Source organism: Saimiri boliviensis, chromosome 4 (genome assembly GCF_048565385.1).
Source record: "Saimiri boliviensis isolate mSaiBol1 chromosome 4, mSaiBol1.pri, whole genome shotgun sequence".
In the NCBI taxonomy this organism is placed as follows: Eukaryota; Metazoa; Chordata; class Mammalia; order Primates; family Cebidae; genus Saimiri; species Saimiri boliviensis.
This window is the reverse complement of record NC_133452.1, coordinates 4864922-4890202: the sequence shown is the minus strand read 5'-3', so window position 1 is coordinate 4890202 and position 25281 is coordinate 4864922. Positions and strand designations below refer to the sequence as shown.

Genomic DNA, 25281 nt, shown 5'->3' with positions numbered 1-25281 from the left:
TGCCTCAGCACCTGAACGCTTGCTCCCCTCTCCGCTGGACGCTCACCCCAATCTTCACATGCAGGCTCCTGTTTCTGCCGGCACCGCCACGCTGAGAGACGCCACTCCTGCCCAAGGCCCACGCAGCACTGACCACGCTCTGAAGCTACAGCAGGGGTTTGCTTCCTGAGTGCTTCTTCCTCAAGTACAATATGAGCCCCTGGACGCAAGGACTCCGTCCTGGTCCGAATTGGATTAGCAGGACCACACAGAGCAAGGGCTAAATCATATTTGTAGAAGAACGAACCCACCTAGCCCCTTGTGTAGTGCTCACAGCTAAATAGAGTCCTCCACAGGCCAAGGGCAAAATCCTTTTGGTTTTTGTGAACATATAAAAACAGACAACTAAGATATTATAACGTTTTCCTGTTATGGAAACACCTAAATATGCAAGCCGATCACTTTTAAAGAGGGTCGTCACTTTCTCTACCTTAGAAACAGGGAAAAGCACTTTTCCTTTTGCATTTTAGAAACTTTGCTTTCAAAGTTTCAGTAATCCCATTTCAAAACATTTTTTAATAAATCAGGAACTTTTTGCTGCATTCTTTGTTTAGCAGTAAAAGTCATCAGATAAAAATAATGTGAATTATATTCTCATTGAAAGTGCCCTTCCTTGTGAGTAAGGGTGTTATTCTTCATTGTGATGTTAAATTACTACGTTGGCTGCTGTATTAATCAAGAAAATATCCAACTTAACTTCAAAAAAACAAAAGGGGACAACACACACAAAGGGCTTAGAAAAAGCGCTTAAAACCATGTCTATATTCCTGGGCTCTAATCTAACATCAAAAATACCCGTGTCTTTCCTAATCACAGGCAATTTTCTCAACGGCTTTGCCAGAGAGGTCCCAGCTAAGAGCCATGAGAGAATGCCAGGGAGGGGCAGACTATTCCTGGGGAGGCTGAATGGCAGAGCGGGGTTCCTTTTTACCTGGCGCACTGCAGGGGTCCAGGGTGCCTTCTGCTGGGTCATCGCTCATCTGCGCCCGGGGATCTGTCCCACTCCTCAAAGCCAACAAAGCGGGTCCTTTGCTCCCACCTTTAAGCCTGAAGGGAAGGCGGCTGGCTGGAGAGAACAACAGGGATACGACGTTAGCAGTAAGTTCTACTAAATACACCCTTACAGCTGGGAGCGGGGCTCTTCAGAAAACTTCATCTTGGATGGGTAATTCACAGAGGTAAGTGCCTGGGGCTCCCACTGGCCCTTCATGTTGGGCGGTCTGGCACCATGACAGATGTTGTGGTTCAGGGTGCAGAAGGCATTGTCATCAGGATGGACTCTGTATCTCTATTTTTACACATAACTAACAGAAGAAAGCTGAGGTCACAGAAGTTTGAAATGAAAGATTATATGACAATCAATTACAAATAATTTCTAAGTCCTATATATAGCTATTTGAATGCTTTATTGCTGAGGAAGATTTTCGATATGTCATAAGTATTTCGGATTGAAACACATGCCATGCATTACAACATACTTCAGGCCTGGCTTACTGAGCTGTGATTGATGCATAAACTGTCCAGGTAGAGGGAGAGCACCTCTATAAGCTCTAATACATCAAAGCGTCCATGAAACTATTATCACCACAACATCCTGAGTAATTAGGGTTGTATGGAAACAGAAACCAAAACCAGCCAAATGCCAGGGGGGCCCCTAATGCATATGGCATTTGAAAACTCTTGGGTACCACTGGGCAGCTCAGTGTACAAGCCTTGTGCACAGAACCAAACTATGCATGGCCAGTCAGGATTTCTGATTGAGAGCCACCCCTGACCCGCTGGAAGCCTGTAGAGGGGGTGCCTGCCATGCCTTAGCCATTCCTGACCTCTCTGGGGAAAGTTGGGGAGGCGAGTCATGGTTTTGCCATTTCTGAACCTCCAGGCTTCCAGTCCTGTGGGTCTGATCATGTACATTTCTGTCACATTTTAGTACATTCAAATGATTTTTGAACCTAAAACACCAAGCTAACCTTTCTTTCCGAAATAAAAGGACTGGACAGAAATGGAAACTCAGCTACAGATCAAAATCAATTCAAGGCTGGTAGGTGGTGTGGCAACCCCAGGGGCAGGGCTGCGGCAGCCAGGGGAGAGGATCCCCCTACTCGAATCTAGACGCAGCAGCCCCGTTCACAGCCCAGCCACAGGGGTGTCCCAGGGGTAGAGCGAGGGGGTGCCAAGGAGTGAGTTTCAGTCGGGGGAAACAGGAACCGAATTGCAAAAGGGATAAAAAGTCATGAATTCATGCCCCAAAGAAAGGGGAGTCTGTGCAGTCAGTGGCTGCAGCCCCGGAGTCTCAACTGGCCACCACTTTGTTCTGTGGACAAGTTCTACTCGCCCAGGGCAAGTAGAACCCCCTTCAGTCGGTTGCTCCCCTTCCTCTCCACAAAGCCCGAGGAGCAGACAGACCCTGTGTGAACCAAGAGCTCTGGGCTCACGGGGCAGGGTGGGAGTGCCTGGGCAGGAGCCCAAGGCCACAAGGGTGGAGTGTTGGCTCAGCCTGCAGGAACCGCTGCCTATGGACCCCCGAGGAAGGCTGCGGTGCAGCAGGGCTCAGTGAGCAGGTGCAGCCGGCTGCTCATGCTCACGTGGGCTGTGTGCCAGATGGGCCTGCACCCTCATTCACTCTCAGCAGCTGGCAAGGCTTAGGGACATACAGGTGACACACAGGTCTGGGATAAGCAACCATATTTTTATACAGATGAAAATCGGAATTCAAAAATGTTTAACAGTAAGATAAAAACATTAGTCCTAGAACCATATGCTGCCCACACACTCAAAAATCAGCCAACAGAAGTGGTGTGTGCGTCAGCTGAGCATCGTACAAATTCAAGCCAATGTTGTATTTAGATTTTTTATTTTCCCCAAATTGACCATTCAGCAGATTCCAGGAATGCTGTGTTTTGGGTCAGCAGAAAGACCACGTTTCCCTGAAGGAACCTGTAGGGAAGTAGTAGATTCCAAAGGAATGAAGGGGAAAAGAAGGAAGGAGAGGCGAAGAGAGCCACACACCCATGCATATGCATGTACACATGCACACACATGAACATACATGTACACAGACTCTCAGTGTGTGAGGGGCCAGAGGTGTGGATGATGGATCAGGTGGGTTAGTCCAGGAAAGAAGACAGCATGTCACCTGCTGCATAGAAAGCAGAGGACCCTCAATCACTCCACAGTGGGGGAAAGTTCCTCTTCCGGGCACCGTGGTTAGAAGGCATGGGTTAGACCCTAATTTGCCATCTGTGTGTCCTCTCCTGTGGCATCACACAAGTTACTGCTGCATATTACTTTCTCCTCAGCTTTATTCTGTCCAACCAGACAGTTGGGGTTCTTCTTATCTACACCCTGCCTGGGAGCTCCATGTAGTAGTAAATGCAGGATTCTTGCCCACGGAAGCTGCCCCTCCAGCTCCTGCACTGAAGTACCCTGTACACGCTGAGGATAAACAATTAGAATGAAGCTGTTCTGACAGAAAGACCTCACAACTCTGCCAAGCCTAAGAGCAACTTCTGCCTTGCAGACCGGATGATGCCCAGGTGCCGGGACTCGAACCCCACCCCCAGCTACAGAGTTCTCTGTTCCGGGAGTGAGAGGCCTTCCGGGTGCTGAGACACGGAGATCTGAATCCTGAGGCTCCACAAAATTCACAAATTACTGACTTGTAATTGATGTGCTTATGAAACTCACAATATGGTTCCTTTGCAGCATCTTCCACTCTTTTCTAACGTGCTCATGCACACAGCAGGGCCGTGCATTGAGGACACTTCCGGATTAAAACAAGCTGCCTGGGCCTCCCAAGAAGTGGGACTAACATGAAGGATCCAAAACTGACTGCACACCTTATCTCCTAACAGGAAGGCAGAGGCGATGGTATCCTTTGTTGTAAGCATGCGTTAAAGGACTAGTTCTGAGAAAAAGAGATTGGAATTGAAGATCAGCATCATCGGTGACTTGGAAGCAGTTCCAATGGAATACCGGAGAAATGAGCCCATTTGAGAAGAGCGGACTGATGACAACATTTGGATGAAGGATTAAGAGCATGAAGCCCTGAAGAAGAATGAAGACCTTTATTTTCCCCTACATTTAGGAAAAAGGGATCATAGGTCCGGACCAAGAGAATTCTGTCATAAAGAAAAGCAAGAGGAGGAACTCAGGATGGCTCTGAGCGTCTAAATGAAATGAAATGTCTGTCAGCCAAAATCTTTTTTTTTATGACTATTCTTGATTTTTAAAGAAAATTACTTTTAAAATCATGGTAAGAAGATGTATAAAATTCATCATCATAACTGTTTTAGAGTGCTCAGTTCTGTAGCGTTAAGTACCTTCACACTGCTCAGCCGTCACCACCATCCCTCTCCAGAACACTTTTCATCTTGTAAAGTGGAAACCGTGTCCCCATTAAATACCAATATCTCATTTCTCTCTCCCTCATTTCCTGAAAACCACTAGTCTACTTTCTGTTTCTATGCAATTAACTTCTCTAGGTACCTCATGTAAGTGGAATCGCACAGTATTTGTTTTTTTGTGACTGGTTTATTTCATTTAGCACAATATTCTCAAGATTTATCCATGTTGTAGCGTGTGTCAGAATTGTCTTCCTTTTTAAGGCTTAGTAATATTTCATTGTATGAGGACACTACAATCTGTTCATCCACTCCTCCACGGAGGGACACTTGACTCGATTCTACCTTTGGGCTATTGTGATAATGATGCTACAAAAATGTGTACAGGCTGGGTGCAGTGGCTCACACCTGTAATCCCAGCACTTTGGGAAGCCAAAGCAGGTGGATTACCTGAGGTCAGGAGTTTGAGACCAGCCTGACCAATATGTGAAACCCTGTCTCTACTATAAAAATTAGCCAAGCAAGGTGCTGTGCAGCTGTGAGGCTGAGACAGAATTGTTTGAACCTGGGAGGTGGAGGTTGCAGTTAGCCGAGATTGCACCATTGCACTGCAGCCTGGGCGACAGAGGGACACTTCGTCTCAAAAAAAAAAAAAAAAAAAAAAAAAAAAGTACACAAATATAATTTTGAATCCCTGCCTTCATTTCTTTTTTTTTTTTAATTTTTTTTTATTTTTGAGATGGAGTCTCGCTCTGTTGCCCAGACTGGAGTGCAATGGCGCAATTTTGGCTCACTGCAACCTCCGCCTCCTGGGTTCAAACAATTCTCCTGCCTCAGCCTCCCGAGTAGCTGGGATTACAGGCACCTGCCACCGTGCTCAGCTATTTTTTTTGTATTTTTATGTAGAGATGGGGTTTCGTCATGTTAGCCAGGCTGATCTTGAACTCCTGACCTGGGATCTGCCCCTCCTCAGCCTTCCAAAGTGCTAGGATTACAGGAGTGAGCCACCACGCCTGGCTTCTTTTGAGTATATATCCAGAAGTGGAATTGCTGGATTATTCAGTAATTCTATGTTTACTATTTTGAGGAATTGGAAACTGTTTCCTGCAATGGTTGCACTGCTTTACATCCCCGCCAGCGATGCACAAGGATTCCAGTTTTTTCACATCCTCGCCAACTTTCATTGTTGTCTGACTTTTATTTATTGGTTTGTTTCAATCACAGCCTCCTTATGGGTGGGGAGGGGTAATGACTATGGATGCCAAGAACCTACTCATGTGCTTGCTGGCCATCTGTATATCTTCTTTGGAGAAACGTCTACTCAAGTCCTTCACCCATTCTGAATCAGGATGTCTGGGATTTTTTGTGGTTGTTGAGTTGTAGGAATTCTTTTTATCACCTGGATAATACTCCCTTATCAGTTATACAACTTGTAAATATTTTCTTCCATTCTATGGATTACCTTCTCAGTGTTGATTGTGTCTTTGATGCACAAAAGCTTTTAATTTTGATAAAATCCGTCTTATCAGTTTTCTTTTCTTGCCTGTGCTGTTGACATCATATCCAGGAAACATTCCCAAATTCAATGTCATGATGCTTTTTTACTATGCTTTCTTCTAGGAGTCACATAGTGGTCCATTTCAAGTTATTTTTAAAAGTGTGTCACACTTCATGAATTTGCATGTCATCTGTACGCAGGGTCCTTGTTAATCTTCTTTGTGTAGTTCTAATTTTAGTAAGTGTGCTGCTAGAGCGAGCATTAAAGAAAATCCTTGAAAAAAATACATTATCATAAATAGATGAAAATAAATTTTCTTTATAACACACTGTCCCAAATCCCCAGAAGAAAGAAAGGATTTATGCCTTGGAGAAACTAAACCAGAGAAACTCCGGACTCAGACGCACTGTGTGTAGTGAACACATGAGGGTCTGGGTGGAATAGGACGCAATGAGAGTCAACGTATTGGACTGTGAAGCGCTCCTCTCCCCCACGGATTGCCCCCACCTCCCCTTCTCGTCCTGTTCCTAGCATGCATGCTGTGGGCATGTAGCCGAACCCCCACCTCTTCCCCCAGAAGAGACATAGGAGAGCATTTTCTGGAGAAGCAGAACTGTACCAAAGAAAATACCTGCAGTTATTGAAGTGTAGGGAGTCATCCCCTGATGCCATCACCCTACAGCAAGCTCACCAGGCAGCATGTGCCGACAGCCCTCCACCCGTCACCAGAGCTTCCAATCTGCATTTTAGTGTCTTGCTCTTACATAGGGAGGAATGGCTAAGGATAACGAGATAACCAAGGAAAGCTTGCAACAAAAATGACTGAGGCTAAAATAATACACCGGAAAAGGAAACTTGGAAAGAGACCATACAGGGAGGAAAAAAAAAGGTCTTAGAACTGTAATATTCTCAGAGGGAAAAGAGAAGCTATTGCATTGACAGTTAAAAAAAAAAAAAAAGAATGTTATAAAAGAAGGAAGTGAAGAACAATATAGGGGTTTTGGAAATTGAAAATGGAATACTACAAATTGTAAAAACTAATAGTTGGAAGAATAAAATTGAAGAAATTCCCATGAAAATAGAACAAAAACAGCAAAAGGACAGAAAAAAAAAAACAACTAAGAAAATTTGAGGATTAATTCAGTGCAGAAAAAAAGCAACCAAGGAAAAGAAATTATTAAAGAAGTAACATAGGAAAATCACCTGGGGCTAAAGTCCAGGAGTCTCATGTTCAGTGGCATAGCACATGCTGGGGCAATGGATAGAAGGAGGCTGGCCAATGAACGCCCCTGTGAAGCTCATCATCGGCAAGGATCCAGCACAGAACCCAAGAGGGCCCAGAGAGGGGAAGCAGCCAGCATGAAGGAAGGGGAAGGAGAATGGCGTTCTATTTCTCAACAGCATTGTTGGGCACCAGGACTCAGGGTAACAAAGTGACAAGAATCCAAATGAAACATGATTTTCACCTGGAATTCTGCACTTACTGAAAATGTCATCATGGCATACATTTTCAATCTAGTCTCAACAAAGGGGAAGTGTGAGATACTGAATGCAGCAAAGGAACTTTCCAGAAGGAGAGTGACAGGAGGTCCCAGCACAGCAGTGTGTAGCCTGGGCACACAGTGGGAGAGATGCTCCAGGTGAAAGGTCCTGGAGCTGGTAGAATGCGTTAAAACATGTTTGGAATACAGTTGGAAACTATTGTCAGTTTTTGGACAGATCTGTGAGACAATGTGGAAAAAATTAGGTATAACTAAAAAACTCAGCACATGAAGAAACAAGACTAATATTAATTGCAGGGAAAAGACATGTTGTACAAGAGAGAAAAATGGAATCCAAGTACCCTATTTGGCTCAGGCTTGAGAAATATTTGCAGGGATCAAATGGCAAATGTCACAGCTTTAGCCAATAATCATGACCACTGCACACGGAGTCCACAGGGTGTGCAAAGCATGAGGATGGGGAGGGACTGCCATGAGAATTTGATTCCCTGTTGTGTAACAGGTACTCAATAGACAATGTCTAAAGAGACAAAGTAATTATCACAAGACAGTGATGTATTATACAGGAAAAGAGAGTAAATTTCTGAAACAAGAGGTTTGGAAGTGGGTGTGTGTGAGACAGGGGGAGAGAGCATGTTCCTGTAGTTTGTTCTAAGCATGTCCGTACTGTTTATTTGTTTTAATGATCATGTCTTACTTTGAGGTATTTTGGGGGTTTATCTATACTTTTCTCTACTTTTCTGAATTGTAGCACATCCTGTGATCAGGGTCACTGATAGTTTATAAAAGTGCCGATGTACAAGTTAGGGAAAGGCAGAAGCAACCCCAGGCCAGCATACGGTTTGCTGAGAGAGGAATGGGCTGCATGTCAGCCCTATTTGCCTCTTACACAGAGTACAACCAGCAACTGTGCACGGCTGTCCCACTTGAAAACCTAAAGCACAAAAATTGAGACCGAGAATACCCTGTCTGAAATTCTCCTAAGATCAAATGTTACGTCATCAAGTGTCCCTTGAGGTAGGTGTTTTTAAACTTCTGATTGACATGTGAACACCTGTTGGCTGAAATTTGCACATATCAATCTACCACCTGAGAAGCCTCCTGAAATGATACGTGGATAAGCACTTACTCTTATGTGAGAAGGCATGGCCAGGCATTTTAGGTGTTTTGGACTGGTAGGTGATGTGATTACTAGGAGGAGGGTTCTCTCAGACAAGTTTAGGATAAATAGACAAAGACCAGTCTCCAGAAATGGAAGGTGGTCTCCACTCTATGTGGCTCTGGCCAGGCCATATATGTGGTATCATTCTCAACTCAGTGGTCCTAAAGGTCTAAGGAGGACACATTGACTGTGTCCAAGAGGGGGTCTGCAATGTTCATGGATTTGGAAGTCACTTTAAATAAGAAAGAATCTTGAGGACATATAGAAAGTTATGTGTAAATAGTGTCACATGTTAAGAATGTCACACGGAACAGTGAAACACTGGACCTTTTTTAGGGTTAAAGAATACTATGCAACCATAAAACAGGATGAGTTCATGTCCTTCGTAGGGACATGGATAAATCTGAAAACCGTCATTCTCAGCAAACTGACACAAGAACAGAAAACCAAACACTGCATGTTCTCACTCACAGGCAGGTGTTGAACAATGAGAACACATGGGCACAGGGAGGCGAAGGTCACACACTGGGGTCTGGTGGGGGGTAGGGGAGGGGCAGCAGGGGTGGGGAGGTCGGGGAGGGATAACATTGGGAGAAATGCCTGATGTAGGTGACGGGAGGATGGAGACAGCAAACCACCGTGGTGTGTGTGTCCCTATGCAACAATCCTGCAAGATCTGCACGTGTACCCCAGAACTTTACAATAAAAAAATAAATAAATAATAAATTATATATATAAAAAAGAGTTAGGTGGAGAAAAAGATCAAATCAGTACGAAGAGGGACTTACAAATTCCAACGGAGCTGTTCAAAGACAACATGTGTTTTCTTGCAGCGTGAGGAGTAACACCAGGCCACGGGTGTGGCTCAGGGTTCTCCTGACCTGGCTACCCGCCACTGCCAGTGTGACGGATTCACTATTTAATGCCTTTATCCCTTCCCCTGAACCTTGAGCTGCGAAATGACATTTCAAAAAATATTGGATTTGAGTATTTGGTAAGGAATGATCCATCCCTAATCCAATTCATTACTTCTTAATGTGCAAAGTCTGTATGGCTTCTTATTTGCTTCAAGGTAAATGGATATTTTGAGGTATGAATAAAGACCCAGGAGAATTTCCTAAGAACTGTGGAGGGCACACTTTTTGCCATTCTTATCTCCTGTCCATATTCAAGTGCCACTTACAGACTGTGAGGCCGTAAGTGGTTCCAGATCCCATCAGGGGTCTACAGTGAATGAAAAGGCAATCGAGTCCAGATGCTTTTTCTGGTAAACCGTTCCTTTATAGGAAAAATAAACAGAACAAAAAGGGTATTCACGGATTTCTCCTTAGACACTCATTCCTATTCGAGAGAGATCTTTATGCCTCTGAACCCAGGAAGTGCTCAGTCCCCACGTGTAGATTCACTACCTGTGCAAATATCACCTGTCTCATGCCATCTTTTAATTAACTGACTGTATGTTTTAAATGACATAAAAATATATAGTCGAATAAAAAGTATACTGATATAGAAATTAAGAGAAGCTAAGACAGATAAGGTTCCTAAAGTTGCTAAATTTTTTCTCGGAGAACTACTTATTATAGTCTTGCCATATCTAGCTACAAATCATTGGTGCAGAAGTTATACATTTCATGGAATTACACTATTTTCAAAAGCTAAGGATTCCAAGGTAATTTCTTAAATGGACACTTGGCCACAAATTTGTATATTTGTTCAAAAATGTACTTTTCCCAATTTCAAGTGGTACAGAATTATTTACATAATTACGTCAGGTAATTCTACCTGATTAATCTCATCTTAATGTTAAAAAAACATGGAAATCTATGTGCAAAACATGTCCAGTGCTGTGATATAAAGCAAATAGGACACATTTTCTTGGCCGCCTTCACCATTACCTGTGGAGCACAGAAGGCAGCCTCCTTTAACTGAGTCCTGCTCCACGTGTTTATAACAACAGCCCAAGTTTTAGAAGGTTAATTTAGACTCATATTCACACTAGAACAATACCAGGTAAGAAAAGATACTTATCCACGGGGGATATGTGCCAAGACACCCCACAGAGGCCTGAAACCATGGATAGTAACAAATCCTGTATGTGCTATGTTTTTTCCTAGACACACTTGCCTATGATCAAGTTTAATTTATAAATTAGGCACAATAAGAGATTAACAGCAATAACTCGTAACAAAATAGGACAATTATAACAACATACTGCCATAAAAGTTATGTGAGTGTGTTCTCTATGTCTCTCAAAATACCTTAATATTTTCGGACCATAGGTGACTGGGGTAACTGAAGTCACGGAATGTGAAACCGTGGATAAGGTGGGGGATGGGGGCTACTGTACTTGTGAAGTCTAGTAAAGACACGTAAGTGTATGTGAAGTCTGGAGTAGTTACTTCTATGGAGCCTGCCAAAATATCAGAGTGAACGTTTCACCTTTTCAGGTAAAATGACATGAGATCCTACTGATCCGATAAATCCTTAAGTAAAACGTGTATGCACATATATATGTGTGTGTGTGTGTGTATATATATATATATATAAAGTATATATATATAATTTGAACATATATATATCTTAGATATATCATAGATATATAAGATACATATATATCTTAATTATATATATATCTTAGTGATATATATATATATATATATCTTAATTTGAAGTAGGTTTTTGTTTGGATTGAATATAACAGAAATCCCACTTCATTCATTCAACGTAAGCAAAATGTGAACACACCACGCCGGCAGCCTGAGCCTCACAGAACTCAGGGAATGCCTAGGCCTTGCCTGCCAATCTCCACTGACTCACAATCTAGTTGTGGCATGAGATAGACACACAGCAGATCATTTCACTGAGAACCACGGCCACAGCCACACAGCGACACTCACTTGGAGGCCTGAGGCCGGCAGTCTCCCAGACAGGCAAAGCCACGGAACTCTCACCTGGAGCAAAACCAAATTCTTGAGCTTTGCTCTCCACAGTCCCGGTGATTTGCTGCCTCTCCCTTGGCCAGTTTCTTCTTTGCTTTCTCAGTCCTTTATTTTCTCAGTTGACTGGGAAGAGTGTTTGCCATAAATATAGAAAGATCTCAGAGTCCTTTCTATTTACAACATGACTGTGCTGCAAAACAATAGTGCGGTTTTCTCCTCGTTCACATGAGACCCCACGTGTCACACCTGATAGTGGGATTTACTCCTGACGGCACAGACAGTCTGTAGTAAAGCTGGAGTTCCACTCGTGCCTGCCATGCTCCCCAGCTTCTGCTGGGCTGTGTGAATTCTGCATCTCACCGTGCTCAAAATAGAGCATGTTTTGCCATCGCTGCTACCAATTCTATACTTCAGTTCTGTACTTTAGAAACAGCAGGGAAATGAATAACCCCCAGCATTTTCCAGAGAAGTAAGGTAGGACATGAATTTTAACTATCTCATTTTTAGCTCTGTTTACGACACGAGTTCTGTTTCTGACTAGTTGCCTCAAATTGGATACTTAAACATTTTAAAGCCACTTTGAGAGGTGTGGGAACAAACAAGGAATAAGATAAAGGTTAGGCTATTTTCAAAAATTTTCCCCTGGGGGGTCAGTCTACAAATTTTATTCGGATAATAAAAATTCCTCTGAGAGATGCTGAAAGAATAAAAAGCTGATTTCACTGAGAAGCGTGCGTCACAAGTTATGTAAGCGCTTCCAGAACCAGGGCTACGCCACATCTTCAGTGTGCATGACGGGCCTCACCTGGGTAGCATGTGATCCACCAGAATTAAGACGAGGGGACTGAATATTAGTCAGTGAACCACCACATAGAAGCTACCCTTATCTGTGTGCACAGACAGGGTTTGCACTGGGCACGTTTTACGCCTGGCATCTTTGCCCTTTACTTACCAGGAAAAATTGGAAAGTTTGTTTAAACTCATGGAACCACAGATGATAGATTTGGTCAAGACAGCAGAAGTCAACTAGACTAATATCCTAGGGTCTCAGAATTTTTGCCTATAACATGAGGTCAGCAAATCCTTCCTGCTTTCTTTAGGGCCCTTTTGAGACTAAGAAGAGGGTCACAGATTCGAAAGCGTGCTGAGAAAATTAGAAGAGCTATGCAAGTGCAGAATTAAGTTTTCGCCTCTATTTCCACCATTATGATGGACCCTCACACAGGCGGTGGCTGGACCTTCACACAGGTGGTGGCTGGACCCTCCTGAAAAGGCTAGCTGGAATCAGGCTGCCCTCCGGGCTTCACCACCTCCGAATTATTAGAGCTTGCTTTTGATATCCTTGTGGGCTACATCCGGTCACTTAGACTTTGAATATGCCAAGTGTAATTTTGAAGTTTCTTTCATCAGGACTACCAGGTCCTTAGAATTCTTCTAAGATGTGCTTACAAGAATAATTAATGAAAGTTTGTCCAAAGTCCCTCATTTTCTCAGAAATGGCTGGAGTCCAGTGAGGTTTACTTATATGACCAGTAAAAAGGTATAAAGAACTACAGCTTGAACATTGCAGGAAGCAGTCGAGGTGAATGCTGGGAAGTCAGGAGACTCCTGACCATCCTGGCAGCACCATGCGCTTCCTCACTATAGCAGAGGCAGGTTCCCCATCCAGGAATGAAGACAGAGGCATAGTGGTGATGTGGGAGGGGGCACAGAAGTGCTGGGTAGAGAAAGGCGGGGTCCCTGGCAAAGGCTCCACCCTCTGGCCTGTGCCCATAGACCTAGGTAAGGATAGGCATTTCTGTTTTCAGAAAGATGTGGATGCCAAGGGAAATTTAGCTGACAGTGGTCTGACACCAGGGGAAGAACACCTTCCCACTCCAACCTCCTTCTAGCTCCCAACTATCTGCTGAGAGCTACCTCCACCGCTCAGTAAAACCTTACCCTCATTTCCAAAGCCGATGTGTGATCCAATTTTTCTGGTACACTAAGGCAAGAATCCGGGATACAGAAAGCCCTCTGTCCTAGCAATAAGGCAGAGGGTCTAATGGAGCTGACTAACACGAGCCACGGCAGATGGCAAAGCGGAAACGGCTCCCAGTAAAACACCCTCTAGGGCTTCGGAAGCTGTAAACACTCAACCCTAGACACTGCCGTGGGGCCGGATCCCAAACACGCCCCCACAAACTGCTGTCTGCATGCTCCCCCTAGGGGTATGAGCAGCGGGGCACTTCAGAAGCGAGCCACACCCCATCACACATCTTGCAAGGGGAATAAGGGAACTTTCCCCGTTGCCGTGGGTCACGTTTTAGCCATCCGTTCCTGGCAGTAAGTGCTGCTCGGAACTGGGGAGGAGTGGAGCACTGCTCCACAGGTGGAGTTGGAGGTGAGGAATTGGATGTGCTGAACCTAGAAGTTCCTGGCTGTCCCCTGAGGCGCATGCTTCATAAAGTTGCCTTGCCTTATGTACTTACCAGAAAAATCAATCATTTCTACTTATGCCTCTCCTGCTGTCTTGACCTATAAGTCACCTTTGCCTCCCTTTCCATTCTCCCTTGTGCTTCTGTTTCTACCTGTAAAGACACATCTGTCTGCTCCTAGAAAGCACAAGACTTACCCAACTTGTCCCCCCAGCTCCATGCCATCTTGGCAAACTTACTCCCTTCCTTCCTTCCTTCCTTTCCTTTCTTTTTTGAGACAGTCTTAATCTGTCACCCAGGCTGGAGTGTAATCGTCTGATCTCAACTCACTGCAACCTCTGCCTCCCGGGTCCAAGTAAGTCTCCTGCCTCAGTCTCCCGAAAAGCTAAGACTGCAAGCATGCACCACCACACCCAGGTAATTTTGTATTTTTAGTAGAGAAGGGGTTTCTCCATGTTGGTCAGACTGGTCTCGAACTCCTGATCTCAGGTGATCTGTCTGCCTCAGCCTCCCAAAGTGCTGGGATTATAGGCGTGAGCCACCGCACCTGGCCCATCCTCTGCAAACTTTCAGTGTAGAGTTTCTTTATGTACCAGGTGAAGGAGCCCACTCTGAGCTCTGTGACTTTGAAGGATTCTGTCCATTTGGTGCAGTGCAGGACAGAAACGGAGTTCAATTGGCAGTCGGTGATCTTCAGAGGCCTACGCTCATTACTAAGAGAATATGATATAATAGAGACAAGAACATAATATGTTGTATTCCTGTCCTCAGGGAAGGCAGGGAAAGACAAAGCCCAGGAGTTTGTAGTTATGTTGGAGAGTTAAGGGGTTTCAGGGAGCAAGAGCTGATCTCACCAGAATGCTGTTTTCTGCAACATCCCAGCTCTTGGAGGGACCAAGGGAAAATCCAGCAGTTCTCCATTCTCTAAAGCAAGCAAATAAATGAACTGAGAAACATTTTACAGAAATGGGAAAGCAGTAATGATGGGAAAAAATATACCCAGGAAGTATTCAAAAAACAAACAAGTATTTTCCTGGGGACAAGAATAATCCTCAACAGTTATATAAATAGCTTTATAATTTTACATTAATAAGCATAGCTGGTTTTATAAGTAAGCAAAATAAATGACTGCCGGAGTGATAGAATTCAAGCTCTGTCAGCAGAACACAATGAGATGGGCAGGCATACTGAGCGCGGGGTCAGGAGAGGAGAGCCTCGATGGTCCACACCTACTGATGGGCACCGCCTTACAGTGGCCCTGGGCCCACACCCTTGTCTGTCCCTTTGTCGAGCAGGGACGGTGTCCTATGGTTGGACCCCACCCAGCACTGCGAACCGGCTTCCTGGGGCAGACCTGGCCCTCCCAACCATCTGAGGACCCTGGAACACAGGCCATCCTCTGCGGTTCTCCCTCACAGAATTGAACCTGCAGTTCAGTGTTTTATGAGGGCAGTAGCTGACCACAGGAAAACAAAAACAGCCCTTCCTTTGGGAAACATCTCCACTTCACTCATGACCAAACTAAAGATGACAGAGAAGCCCAGATGTGTCCCAAACCAACAAACAGAAAACAGCATGAAGGGAGATGGATGGGCCCAGCCAGGCCACCACAGAAGGCCCCATGTCAACCTTCCCTCTTGGAGGCTTCTCTGGGGGCCAAGCACATGAGGGCTCACCTGCCCTGCACCCAGGCTGCTTCCTGGGCCCAGACTCTGCACGTGAGCTGGGTTCCCCATGGTCCATTTACTCCGCTGGGATGATCACATGGGAGACACCTCCATGGGACTGTCAAAGGCTGGCTTTGAATAGCACCAACCACACGCTTAGTGATTCAAGGCAGAGGTGACTCCTTGAGAATCCACACCAATTCCCCTCTCAGAATCATGCATAGAAAGATGGGAGCCAGACTTCCCTTCCCTGGGGATCACACTTCTTGCCCAGAAGCTTATGTGAGAGTCCAGTGTTCAGAGCTTGTAAGGCCAAACCAGCTACCACGCCCTGCAGGGGTGAAAGCTGCTGGCTGGGGGACAGGAGGCTTTCCAGGAGCCCAGGGCTTTTCCAAAGAGAAGGCTGGATACATCTTCCTTATTTTTTCTCTCTCCCAACAGTGCTCAGAGGTCAGGAGGGAATCACTAAAAGAAAATCTCCCCCCAGATGACATGGAACCCAGGAGAGGCCTCAGGGAGTGCATCAGCTCACTGGTTCTTCCCCTTAGGCTGAAGCTACCAGCACTCTTGAGAATTCAAGATGCCTATGAAAATTCGGAGGGAGTAGATAGGAGGAAGGTGGCCAGGAGATCAAACGTGATTTAAAGATGACTAAGTCATTGGCCTTCTTGTCCCATCTCTTGATTCATTGCAAGGAAAACATCCTAGTATATTCATTTACTTAAAGAAACATAGGTAGGAATCCAAGATGGCCAGTTAGGAGCAGCTCAGTATTGCAGCTCCCAGCGAAAGCACAGAGGCCACTACAGGTGATCCCCTGGCAAGCAGGGCCTGGAGTGGACCTCAGCAGTCCTACAGCAGAGGTGCCAGAATGTTAGAAGTAAAACTAAGAAACAGAAAGAAATAACTTCATCATCAACAAACTGGACATCCACTCAGAGACCCAATCTGAAAGTCAACAACTACAAACACAACAGGTGGATAAATCCACGAAGATGGGAAGAAACCACTGCAAAAAGATGAAAACACCCAAAACTTGAATGCCTCTCCTCCTACAAGGGATCACAACTCCTCACCAGCAAGAGAACAAGGCTGGATGGAGAATAAGTGTGATGAATTGACACAATCAGACTTCAGAAGGTGGGTAATAAGAAACTTCAGTGAGGTAAAAGAATATGTTCTAACCCAATGCAAAGAAACTAAGAATTTGAAAAAAGATTTGATGAAATGCTAATGAGAATAAACAACTTAGAGAGGAATATAAGTGAATTGATGGAGCTGAAAAACACAATATGAGAACTTCATGGAGCATACACAAATTTCAACAGCCGAATTGACCAAGCAGAAGAAAGGATATCAGAGGTCAAAGATCAACTCAATGAAATAAAATGAGAAGGTAAGATTAGAGAAAAAAAGGTAAAAAGGAATGAACAAAGTCTCCAAAAATTATGGGACTATGTGAAAAGATCTAATCTACATTTGATAGGTGTACCTAAATGTGACGGAGAGAATGAATACAAGCTGGAAAATACTCTTCAGGATATTATCCAGGAAAACTTTCCCAACCTAGCAAGGCAGGCCAATATTCAAGTCCAGGAAATACAGAGAACACCACAAAAATACTCCTTAGGAATAGCAACTGCAAGACACACAATCATCAGAATTGAAATGAAGGAGTGTTGAAATGAAGGAGAAAATGCTAAGGGCAGCCAGAGAGAAAGGTTGGGTTACCCACAAAGGGAAGCCCATCAGACTCACAGCAGATCTCTCAGCAGAAACCCTACAAGCCAGAAGAGAGTGGGGGCCAATATTCAACATCCTTAAAGAAAAGAACTTTCAACGCAGAATTTCATATCCAGCCAAACTACGCTTCATAAGTGAAGGAAAAATAAAATCCTTTATGAACAAGCAAGTACTCAGAGATTTCATCACCACCAGGCCTGCTTTACAAGAGCTCCTGAAAGAGGCACTAAACATAGAAAGGAACAACCAGTACCAGCCACTCCAAAAATGTACCAAATGGTAAAGAGCATCATCAACACAATGAAGAAACTGCATCAACTAACGGGCAAAACAGCCAGCTAGCATCAAAATGGCAGGATCAAACTCACACATAACAATATTAACCCTAAATGTAAATGGGCTAAATGCTCCCAATCAAAAGACATTGACTGCCAAATTGGATAAAAAGCCAAAACCCATCAGTGTGCTGTATCCTGGAAACCCATCTCATATGCAAGGATACACAAAGGATCAAAAAAAAAAAAAAAAAGGGTTGGAGGAAGATTTACCAAGCAAATGGAGAGCAAAAAAAAAAAAGCAGGAGTTGCAATTCTTGTCTCTGATAAAATAGACTTTAAACCAACAAAGATCAAAAGAGACAAAGAAGGACATTACATCATGGTAAAAGGATCAATGCAACAAGAAGAGCTAATGATCCTAAATAAATAACGACCCAATACAGGAGCACCCAGATACATAAGGCAAGGTCTTAAAGACTTACAAAGAGACTTAGACTCCCACACAATAATAGTGGGAGACTTTAACACCTCATTGTCAATATTAGACAAATCAATGAGACAGAAAATTAACAAGGATATCCAGGACTTGAACTCAGACCTGGACCAAGCAAACCTAATAGGCATTTACAGAAATCTCCGCCCCAAATCCACAGAATATACATTTTCTCAGCACCACATCGCACCTACTCTAAAACTGATCACATAATTGGAAGTAAATCACTCCTCAGCAATGCAAAAGAATGGAAATCATAACAAACAGTCTCTCAGACCACAGTGCAATCAAGTTAGAACTCAGAATTCAGAAACTAACTCAGAACCTCACAGCTTCATGGAAACTGAACAACTGGCTCTTGAATGTTGACTGGATAAACAATGAAATGAAGGCAGAAATGAAGATGTTCTTTGAAACCAACAAGAATGAAGACACAAGATACCAGAATCTCTGGGACACATTTAAAGCAGTCTCTAGAGGAAAATATATAGCAATAAATTATATATATAGCAATAAATTCACACATGAGAAGCAAGGAGAGATCTAAAATCAAAACACTATCATCAAAATTGAAAGAGCTAGAGGAGCAAGATCAGAAAAACTCAAAACCTAGCAGAAGACAAGAAATAACTAAGATTAGGCAGAACTGAAGGAGATAGAGACACAAAAAAACCCTTCAAAAAATCAATAAATCCAGGAGCTGGTTTTTCAAAGAGATCAACAAAATAGACCACTAGCCAATTAATAAAAACAAAAAGAGAGAATAATCAAATAGATACAATAAAAATGATAAAGGGGATATCACCACAGATTCCACAGAAATACAAACCATCATCAGAGATTATTAAAAACAACTTTATGCACATAAACTAATAAACCTGGAAGAAATGATAAATTCCTGGACACCTGCATCCTCCCAAGCCTAAACCAGTAAGAAGACGAAAGCCTGAATAGACCAATAACAAGGTCTGAAGTTAAGGTAGCAATTAAGAGCCTACTGCCCCAAAAAAGCCCAGGTCCAGATGGGTTCACAGCCTAATTCTACCAGACATACAAAGAGGAGCTGGTACCATTCTTTCTAAAACTATTCCAAGCAATCCAAAAAGAGGGAATCCTTTCCAAATCATTTTATGAGACCAACATCATCCTGATACCAAAACCTGGCAGAGACTCAGCAAGAAAAGAAAACTTCAGGCCAATATCCATGATGAACATAGATGCAAAAATCTTCAATAAAATACTGGCAAGCCGATTGCAACAGTACATCGAAAAGCTGATCCACCATGATCAAGTAGGCTTCATCCTGGGGATGCAAAGCTGGTTCAACGTACGCAAGTCTATACATGTAATTCACCACATAAACAGAACCAATGACAAAAACCACATGATTATCTTAATTGATGCAGAGAGGCCTTTGACAAAATTCAACAGCCCTTTATGCTAAAAACCCTCAATCAACTAGGTATTGATGGAATGTATCTCAAAATAATAAAAGCTATTTATGACAAACCAACAGCCAATATCATACTGTATGGGCAAAAACTGAAGCATTCCCTTTGAAATCTGGTACTAGACAAGGATGCCCTCTCTCACCACTCCTATTCAATATAGTATTGGAAGTTCTAGCCAGAGCAATCAGGCAAGAAAAAGAAATAAAGGGTATTCAAATAGGAAAGGAGAAAGTCAAATTGTCTCTATTTGCAGATGACATGATCGTATATCTAGAAGACCGCATCGTCTCAGCCCAAAATCTCCTGAAACTGATAAGCAACTTCAGCAAAGTCTCAGGATACAAAATCAATGTGCAAAAATCACAAGCATTCCTATACACCAGTAACAGACTTAAAGAGTGCCAAATCAAGAACAAACTGCCATTCACAGTTGCTACAAAGAGAATAAAATACCTAGGAATACAACTAACAAGGAACGTAAAGGACCTCTTCAAGGAGAACTACAAGCCACTGCTCAATGAAATAGGAGAGGACACAAACAGATGGAGAAACATTCCATGTTCTTTGTTAGGAAGAATCAATATCATGAAAATGGCCACACTGCCCAAAGTAATTTACAGATTCAACACTATCCCCATCAAGATACCACTGACCTTCTTCACAGAACTGAAAAAAAATGCCTTAAACTTCATATGGAACCAAAAGAGAGCCCCCATAGCCAAGTCAATTCTAAGCAAAAAGAACAAAGCTGGAGGCATCACACTACCGGACTTCAAACTATACTACAAGACTACAGTAATCAAAATAGCATGGTACTGGTACCAAAACAGAGATATAGACTAATGGAACAGAACAGAGGCCTCAGAGGCAACACAACATATCTACAACTGTCTGATCTTTGACAAACCTGACAAAAACAAGCAATGGGGAAAGGATTCCCTGTTTAATAAATGGTGTTGGGAAAATTGGCTAGCCATGTGCAGAAAGCGGAAACTGGACCCCTTCCTGAAACCTTACACTAAAATTAACTCCAGATGTATTAAAGACTTAAACATAAGACCTAACACCATAAAAACCCTAGAAGAAAATCTAGGCAAAACCATTCAGGACATAGGCATAGGCAAGGACTTCATGATCAAAACAGCAAAAGCATTGTTGACAAAAGCCAAAATAGACAAATGGGACCTAATCAAACTCCACAGCTTCTGCACGGCAAAAGAAACAGTCTTTGGAGTGAATTGGCAACCAACAGAATGGGAAAAAATTTTTGCAATCTACCCATCGACAAAGGGCTGATATCCAGAATCTACAAAGAACTAAAACAGATTTACAAGAAAAAAACAAACAAACCCATTCGAAAGTGGGTGAAGGATATGAACAGACACTTTACAAAAGAAGACATACATGAGGCCAAGAAACATATGAAAAAATGCTCATCATCACTGGTCATTAGAGAAATACAAATTAAAACTACATTGAGATACCATCTCACGCCAGTTAGAATGGTGATCATTAAAAAATCTGGAGACAACAGATGCTGGAGAGGATGTGGAGAAATAGGAACACTTTTACACTGTTGGTGGGAGTGTAAATTAGTTCAACCATTGTGGAAGACAGTGTGGCGATTTCTCAAGGACCTAGAAATAGAAATTCCATTTGACCCAGCAATCCCATTACTGGGTATATATCCAAAGCATTATAAATCGTTCTACTATAAGGACACATGCACATGAATGTTCATTGCAGCAATGTTTATAATAGCAAAGACTTGGAACCAACCCAAATGCCCATCGATGATAGACTGGACAGGGAAAATGTGGCACATATACACCATGGAATATTATGCAGCCATCAAAAACGGTGAGTTTGTGTCCTTTGTAGGGACATAGATGAACCTGTAAACCAACATTATCAGCAAACTGACACAAGAACAGAAAATCAAACACTGCATGTTCTCACTCACAGGTGGGTGTTGAACAATGAGAACACATGGACACAGGGAAGGGAGCATCACACACTGGGGTCTGTCGAGGGAAATAGGGGAAAGACAGTGGAGGGGTGGGGAGTTGGGGAGAGAGAGCATGGGGAGAAATGCCAGATACAGGGGAGAAAGGCAGCAAATCACCCTGCCATGTGTGTACCTATGCAATAATCTTGCATGTTCTTCACATGTACCCCAAAACCTAAAATGCCATAAAGAAAAAAAAAATAAAAAGAAACATAACTTGAACAATTGTGTTTCCAAAGAACAATGAAGACATTTTACTTTGCCTAGCTGCTTTTCATCTTATGCTGCTGAAATAGGTAAAAATCTAAGGCTGCTTTGTAAGTTCGCGAAAGGGAGCATCGGCGGAAACGAAAGAGAAAGGAGTTTAAATAGCTGTTTTTTTTTTAAGAAAGCCAAGCGGGCCTTAGTCTTTAGGAGAAAACTAGGAAAAAATCCAACAGCCTAAGCAATAGCCACCCGCCCCCAACACACACACCCTTTTCAGATGATGCTAGAGTGCTGATGTTGGGCAGCTAGCAGGAATTCTACTTGAGCACAATATTTTCGGATGTCCTCCTTCCAGAAGTGAAATGTGTCTCTGATGGCCCCGCCAGAGCAGGTAGGACCCCTAATCTGCCGCCCTTGGATAACATCGGACTCTAACTTACACAGCTGCTTTTCTCTGCACCTTCAGAGCAGCTTCTGATGCAAAACCAGAAACACACACATCTCTACCATAGTACCGGAGTGAGGGCACACATCTCAGTGGATTCATGACGCACAGTTCTCCTCTCCCTTCAGCAGGGACGTGCTGGGGCCTGGCACTGATCCAGTTCAAAGACTGGCTTTCCTGCTTCCATTTGGAGCTTGCCAGAAATAATACACATTTTGAAAAATGTGATGGTTTGAAGAAAAAGAATCTGTTTGCAATTTCAACTTCCCAATTATCACCACGCAAAAAACTACCCTGCAAGATGGTAATATGAGAATGACTGCAGAAATCATCAGGAGAATTGAGAGAGTAAAAAAGGATGTCAGAATAAGGACATGTTTTAGGCAAGAATGCATTGTTAAGCCATTCAAAATGCAGATAAGATACACAAAAATGTAGAATCTTCTGGTATAAGACACCAGGGAAGGCAGCCTCAGCCTCAGGGAGATTATGACCCTACCCAAAGGCACAGACGTCTCCAAATACAATTTAAACCACTTTCTGGGCCAAACGGGACTTGTCTCTGGGGCTTGAGATGACCTCTGACTTCTCAGTTTTTGAGACTTTGCTTTACTGTCTCATTTACCTTATGTAAGAATTATACACTCAAAAGAATAAAGGTTGTCACTTAGAATGAAACTAGGAAGAAATAGAAGGCCACGGCAGGAGGATCGCTTGAGGCCAGGAGCTCAAGACCAGCCTGGGCAACAAAATGCAACAAAAAATTATCCTGGAGGGGTGACATGTTCCTGTCATCCAAGCTACTCGGGAGGTTGAGGCAGGAGGATCTCTTGAGCCCAGGAGGTTGAGGCTGCAATGAGCCATGATTATGCTATGGCACTTCAGCCTGAGTGACAGAGCGAGCCTCTACCTCAAAAAAATATTTGCAGGAAAACTGGATTGTTTTCAGTGAAATTGAATGTCATCCTTTTTCAAATGGAAAAAAAAAAACCCAAAATGTAGTAGAGTTTTAATTTCTTTCTGCCCAGTTTTATTCTCTCACTTGCATATATAAAGAGATAAAACAATTTGAATAAAATATTTGGATAAATTACTTGGAGCAATCTTCTTAGATGTGGAGAGTTAGACATCTATTTTTAAAAGGATTATGCTAGGAGATATTAAGGATAATAGAAAAATAATAATAAAGCATTACCTGCTCCTACCACTGGGGGGCAGCAACCCAAAACTCACCCGCTATGGGCACTTGGATGGGCGACCACAGTGATCCACAGATCTGGTGGATTACTGCATTAATGGGAATCACTGAGTAATTCATTTGAAGGTAAGCCGTTAAAAACGTTATAAATGAGCAAACTTTGAAAGTCCTTGTATCTGCTTGTTATCAAATATTACCTACAGTGGCTATGAATTACTAGGCAGAAAAAAAAAATCCAATCCAGATTATTTTAAAGGGCAAAACCAGACTGGCTTCAGACTTGCAGAAACATTGCAAGCTGGAAGAGAATGGAGCAATTAGTATTGTTTTTGATGCAAAAATTATCTATGCAGCCAGCCAGGCTATCTTTTGACTACCACGGAAGACTTCCGTATATTCATATACATATATATCTCTGAGACTATGTCACCTGTATATATTTTTCAAGATATATCTTCAGTCATATCTTTTTCAAGATAGATATACAGGTGACATAATTCTTGGAGATATATATGTATATGAACATATGAAAAGATGACCTCCCTCCCCAAAAAAAGCTACCAAAAACAGAAGAGTGGGCATGAAAACGTGGTAGGGAGGGCTGAGACTGCGTGAAAACAGACCTAAGTGAAAACGGTTCCTTCTCAGTATTTCCTCTGTAGTTTCTACTGAGAGTTCACCTTATTCTAACAGGCTGAATGTAAAAGCCATGTTTTTTTCTGAAATAATTCCTTATTCTCAATTTCACATTTCAAATAAATCACTTCCCCATCTCAGAGCGTTTTCTCTGTTATCCTGAACTGTAGCATGCATACACAAATGCAAGAGTATGTCCAATTTTAAAGATGACAAGGCCAGGTGCGGTGGCTCACGCCTGTAATCCCAGAACTTTGGGAGGCAGAGTTGGACGGATCACTTGAGGTCAGGAGTTCAAGACCAGCCTGGCCAACATGGTGAAACCCGGCTTCTACTAAAAATACCAAAAATTACCTGGGCATAATGGCTCATGCCTGTAATCCCAGCTACTCAGGAGGCTGAGGTGGGGGGAATCGCTTGAACGTGGGAGGTGGAGGTTGCAGTGAGCCGAGATCATGCCACTGCACTCTAGCCTAGGTGATCAAGTGAGACTTTATCTTAAAAAAAATATATATATATATATGCAAATTGTGCAGAAGGGTCACCTCCCGCCAGGCCGCGGAACCCTGCCGCATCCCAGAGCTGTGGAACTCCCTGTCCCTGCGGCCTCGTGGTGGCTCCTGGAGACTCAGCAGAGGACATGGTGGGCAAACATGAGAGACAAGGAATCAGGAAGCTCATGAGTCAAACACACTGTGTCCTTTCTGGGAAAAGCGCTGTGGAGAAACGCGCGTAGGGAAGGGAAGTCGGAGCTCCAGCGGAAGGTCAGGGCGGCCTCGGTGGAGAAGACCAGAACTGAGCCTGAAGGAGGTGAGGAGGAGTTCGTGTGAATGTCTCCAGAGAGCTCCAGGCAGAAGCACCCAGGAGAAGGGCCCGAGGCGGGTCTCTGCCTGGCTCGTTGGAGGAGTCGGGGGTCTGCGGCCGCAGCAGAATAGCCAGAGGAGAGCCTGAAGAAGGGGCGGCGATCCTCAAATGATCGATCCCGAAAATACTGAAGAATCGTTCCACGTTCAACCTCTGAGGCCAAAGTTTCCAGGTTGGAATCCTGGCTCTGCCGTTGTTTTAACTGTGTGGCCACAGGCTAGATTGTGAACACGTTCTGTGCCTCTGGGTCCTCATTTGCAGGAGGGAGACATGAGATCCACGAGTTGAGGTATCAAAACACTCAGAAAGATGCCTAGGACTTGGAGAGTGCTTCCCAAGAGTTCGTGACTGTCCCCATGTTAAGTTAGGTCAGCAGAAAGCTCAATATTTC

The 25281-nt window shown here is 43.4% G+C and overlaps 1 protein-coding gene and 1 non-coding gene across 9 annotated transcripts in view; both read right to left on the bottom strand.

The window, feature by feature from the left end:
* The window catches only part of PDE10A (phosphodiesterase 10A), a 656074-nt gene that overhangs the window by 379783 nt on the left and 251010 nt on the right, over window positions 1-25281 (bottom strand). For 7 of the 8 annotated variants that reach the window (XM_074397164.1, XM_074397166.1, XM_074397170.1 and 4 more), the window contains one exon: window positions 971-1105. The exons of the other annotated variant lie outside the window; for it this stretch is intronic. In XM_074397164.1, coding sequence (XP_074253265.1) covers window positions 971-1105 — 135 coding nt within the window. The remainder of the gene's footprint in view (window positions 1-970; window positions 1106-25281) is intronic. 8 annotated transcript variants of the gene reach the window in all.
* LOC120363435 (U6 spliceosomal RNA) lies at window positions 6036-6142 on the bottom strand. Its single transcript, XR_005578988.1, has one exon. It is a non-coding gene; the product is annotated as a U6 spliceosomal RNA (small nuclear RNA).